The 4,831-nt window shown below is 40.9% G+C and overlaps 1 protein-coding gene across 1 annotated transcript in view; it reads left to right on the top strand.

The window, feature by feature from the left end:
- The window catches only part of DCLK3 (doublecortin like kinase 3), a 105,235-nt gene extending 100,858 nt beyond the window's left edge, over positions 1-4,377 (top strand). The window contains exons 4-5 of the mRNA XM_023512345.1: positions 1,095-1,262; positions 3,779-4,377. Coding sequence (XP_023368113.1) covers positions 1,095-1,262; positions 3,779-3,972 — 362 coding nt within the window. The 3' untranslated portion in view covers positions 3,973-4,377. The remainder of the gene's footprint in view (positions 1-1,094; positions 1,263-3,778) is intronic.
- Positions 4,378-4,831: the final 454 nt, after the last annotated feature.

Raw genomic sequence — 4,831 nt, 5'->3', positions numbered from 1 at the left:
TCAAAAAAAAAAAAAAAAAAAAAAAGTGTTTGGAAGCTTATTACATAGTGTTGTTACAACTTTTGAGAAGATGATTGGGTAATATGTATAAAGAATTTTTACCATATATTATTACATGCATTTCATTTCTAGACAGTTATTTTAAGAATATAATAGTGACATGCACAAGTATTTAATATACAGGGGTGTTCATCAGAAAATTCCTTATAGTTGTTAAAAATTAGAAACATAAATTACCACATAGAGATTCAACATGTAAAGAGAATACTAACAGCTATTTGATATCATGTCTGTGAAGAATTTTTTTTACATTAAATGGGGTATAAAATATATGCAGTCTGATCCTAATTTTGTTTTAACAAGTATACTTGTTAAAAGTATACTTGGGCACACGTGTGTGCTTGTGTGCAGAGAGGGGATATAGCTATAAACATCAGTCTTTTAATAATCATTTAAAAATCCAGTAAGTGATATTTTTTAAATAAGAGAGAAGGCAATGAATAGATAGGAGACAGAAACTGCTCGTGTAGACCAGAGCTTTTCAGACTATCTCTGGTGAAAGGATAGAATAGATAGATAGAATTTTAAAATTTCTAATGCAGGGTCACCCCAGACATGGTCGTGATGCATGTGACTGGAACACACCTCATCTCACATGCAACTCACCACATCTTTGACAATGCCTGATCTATTCCCTATTTAACAAGAGGTGTCTACCAATCATACATTGAGTGTTACAGTCATGTCAGATTGCTTTGAGAGTTTCCAAACACTTGTTTTCAATTTCTGTGCTTATTTTTTTTTTATCACAGAACCAGTAATAAAAGATCACAAAGTGGCAGTGGCTCATGGACCAAACTTTGAGTAACACTGGTATAGACCCCTCATTTGCGGGAGTGGGCTGTAAGACAAGTTGTGGTTTGCTAGTAAAGGCCACTCACGTGTTTGAAATGGCTCTTGGTTATTGAGAGCTGAGGTCCTCTGTGACTTGGATCTATTAGGTCTATTTAGAACCACATTATTGCATCATTTATTTCATCACATTTGACCCTGCTAGTCTCAGGCTCACTGTGTCTCTGTCTCTGTTTGTGCAGGTTATGGACTGGAGGTGGACATGTGGGCTGCAGGAGTGATCCTCTATATCTTGCTGTGCGGCTTCCCCCCCTTCCGCAGCCCAGAGAGGGACCAGGATGAGCTCTTTAACATCATCCAGCTGGGCCACTTTGAGTTCCTACCCCCCTACTGGGACAATATCTCTGATGGTGAGATTTGGCATTCCCCATGCAGGAGAAGGGGGGATAGATTTTTCAGGTTGGATGTGTAATAGGGTATGCAGGGGACCTCTATGGTGCCTGGCGTGGAATTAGGCTGTCGTCATGTCGTGTCTTACCCTTTACTTCCTCAGTAGTTTCATGTAGCTTTGTGCAGCACTCCAAAAACACGACTTGCTTTGAGATATAATCAAAATAGTCTAATCACCAAGTGCTTTTCCTTAAGTCAATTAAAGAACTTCTGAATTGAGAAATATCAGAAACATAATTCTCATTTGGAAAGAGAAAGGCCATCTTATATACAGAAGTTTCTCTGAATGGAACAGACTGAAAATGCTTATTTTACACATGCATCATCAAAGGTCCTATGGGGCGAGCATACACATACTTGGGGTGCAGGGGCTCTGCAAGGTTGCGGTGAAAGTCTCAGTTATTTTTTAGTAACCTAGAAGCATGCATGATTCTCCTCCCTTTTGGCCCTCCATTCTGTTTGATTCCAAATGAAATCTTTCCCCTTGTCTCTACTGATTTTTGTATACTACTCATTACCCCGGTAAAATTGAGAACTAGATAATTGGGTATTTGGTGTCTTTGAGTCCTTAGCTTAAAAAGTACAATAGGAGAGATTTTTTTTTTTTCAATTTCCTCTACACATGCCATTTAAGCTGCCTTTATCCTCAGCTTCTGTTTCCTCCCTGGTATTGGGGGATGAGGGAGGGAAAAAGCTTAATTCCCTCCCTACCCTAAATAAAATAGGGACTGGGTAGCTTGCTGTAGGTAGGGTCAGGGTCTTGAGCTAATCAAGGCAGTGGCAACTGAGGAATTGAAGGACCAAAAATTGTTTTAGAACATTCTAAACTAGGTGTGGTGGCTCACAACTATAGTCCCAACATTTTGGGAGGCCGAGGTAGGAGGATTGCTTGAGGCCAGGAGTTCAAGACCAGCTTGGGAAATACAGTAAGATCCCATCTCTACAATAAATAAAAAAATCAGCTGGGCATGGTGGCACATGCTTATAATAATCCTGAGCTACTTGGGAGGCTGAGGCAGGAGGATTGTTTGACCCTAGGAGTTTGAGGTGACAGTGAGTTACTGCACTCCAGCCTGGGTGACAGAGAAGGATCCTGTTTCTAAGAAAAAAGAAGGAAGGAAGGGAGAGAGGTGGAAAAAGAGAGAGGAAAGAGAGAGAAAGGGTGAGGGGAAAGGAAAGTAGGGAGTTCTACGCAGCCCTATATTTAGATTTGGACATAGGTGTCCTGCCCTGGGCCTTAGGCCTTAGAAGATTCTGCTCTGGTCATATCCCTCACAAAGTAATGATACTATGGGGCCAGTGGGATGTGCTCCTTAGAGCCACATCTAGGCTACAACATGGGGACCCCAGAATTCCCTGTTCGTATAGCTCAAGCTCATTTCCAAGGTTTGTGAGACCTCTTTCTAGCCTCTCCCCACAGTGCTAAAGGGTAGCCAAGGAACAGCTGTTTGGAGGGTGCAGAAATAACTTGGCTATGTTGGCTAGGGTATAGAGTTGTCCATAATCTGACAGGGGTCTGAGAATTCTAAACTTAAATCTGGCCTTCTAGCCTCTGGGTCCTTTGAGGATGTTGAAGGAGTGATGCTGGTCAGGGTAGGGCTGACCACTTTGTGGGCAGAATTTTCCCAGCTTGAAATGGAGGGAGTAGGAGAACTCTGGGGCTTCCATACTTAAGAAGTGGCTGGACATGGGTATAGGGAAGGAGGTGATTGATGAGTGAGCAGGTGATATTGAGCAAGAGGCACCCTTCAATAGGGTAAAAAAAAGTGGGGGGATGTTTTCTTCCTGTCTACTTCTTGAGTGATTGGAAGAGCAGGCTCAGTGAGCCAGGATGGAGGAGCCAGCATGCCAGAGAGAAACCAGTTGTCACCACAGTGCTCTAGAATCAGTCATGGTCTTACGCTGACAATGTAATTAATTTCAAATTTGCACTATTTACTCTTTAGATTTCTTTACATGCTTTTCAATATTATCAATATGAAGGCATACTTACTGACTTAGGAAGTTTGAACGCATTTTATTTAACAATCTGTTAGTTTTCATTTAAAGCCTAAAAGTATTCTGAACATATGATACATGGCCTCCATTTGTTCTTTTGCCCTGAGTGCCATGGATATTAGGCGTGGGGCTGCCTTCATGGCTCTAGAGAAATGAACAGACATACTCTAGAGCTGTGTTGTCCCGGACAGTCGTCCCTGGGCACGCACAGCTGTTTAAATTTAAATGTAAATTAATTCAAAGTAAATAAAAGTTCAGGCCCTCAGTCTTGCTAGATTTCAAATTCTCAGTAGTCCAGGGGTAGTACAGATACAGCACATTCCCACCTTTTATTGGACTGTTCTACTCTAAAAACACAAAAGAACCTTAGCCAACCCACAGTGCTAACGCAGATGTTTGTATTCTGTTTCATATGTGGGAAAGAAAAATTCAGAACCATTTTCATTCATTACATTTTCTCCTTCTTTCCCTTCAATAGCTGCCAAGGATCTGGTGAGCCGGTTGCTGGTGGTAGACCCCAAAAAGCGCTACACAGCCCACCAGGTTCTTCAGCATCCCTGGATCGAAACAGGTGGCAAGACCAGCATGGTGAACCTACAAAAGGAAGTGTCCCCCAGCAGCGAGGGCCACTGCTGGAGCCAGCACAAGAGGGTTGCAGAGCAGACATTGTAGTCACCACCTCAGGCATCTGTTCAGTCCCCAGTTTTGCTCAAGGACAGAGAAAAGGATAGAAGTTGGAGAGAAAAACAGTGAAAGAAGTTTCTTCATATAATTGGAGAATCAGGGGAAGAAACACTCAGTAGATTTTAAAGCATATTACAAAAGTAAACTGAATTTTAATGTTAAATGTTGTAACATTTTTAGATTTGTATATTTGAAGCCTTTAATACATTTTTTTTTGGGTAAGAATTATCATCAGCGAGGGGTTTTGGTAATAATGGTGTATTCTGCTTTCTCTTTGTAATTATGTTCATGCTGTACTACAGGAGTGGTGCTTTATCAGGGTCTAAACTCCCCCTGTGAGATTAATAAGGTGCACTGTCATCTTTCTGTGTTAATAAAACATGCTCTGAATAATGGAAGTGGATCTGTATTCTGATTACTTCTGAATGCTGGTGATGAGAGCCAGGGATTTATAGCTCAGATGTGTCTTCTGAAGACAACATGACCAAATAGAGTTGTGACGAACACTTGATTAGTTGACAAGATCTGTTTGTTTAGGATGTGCCAATCTAGGTCTTTAGCATTTTATTCTTAGTGAAAATCAGATTTCAGGTGCAATCTGAAAATGGAAAGACAAAATCAAAGAATCAGTTTTGCCCCTGCAATACCCAGTTATATCACTTTCAACCCACTTATCCCTGAGCTAGAAGTTAGGCTGTGAGTATGTTAATGTTTTCAGATCATGATCAACCATTCAGTGCATTAATATGTTAGAAATGCAGTGAATGGATTACACTGGAACTTGAGTTTAGGTACATTCCTACCTGCAGTGCGTACATTCTAAGGACACAGAAGACATGTTCTAGAT

This window comes from Otolemur garnettii, unplaced genomic scaffold (genome assembly GCF_000181295.1).
Source record: "Otolemur garnettii isolate 467f Iridium unplaced genomic scaffold, OtoGar3 scaffold00002, whole genome shotgun sequence".
Taxonomy (NCBI): Eukaryota; Metazoa; Chordata; class Mammalia; order Primates; family Galagidae; genus Otolemur; species Otolemur garnettii.
This window is presented reverse-complemented; position numbering and strand designations above follow the sequence as displayed.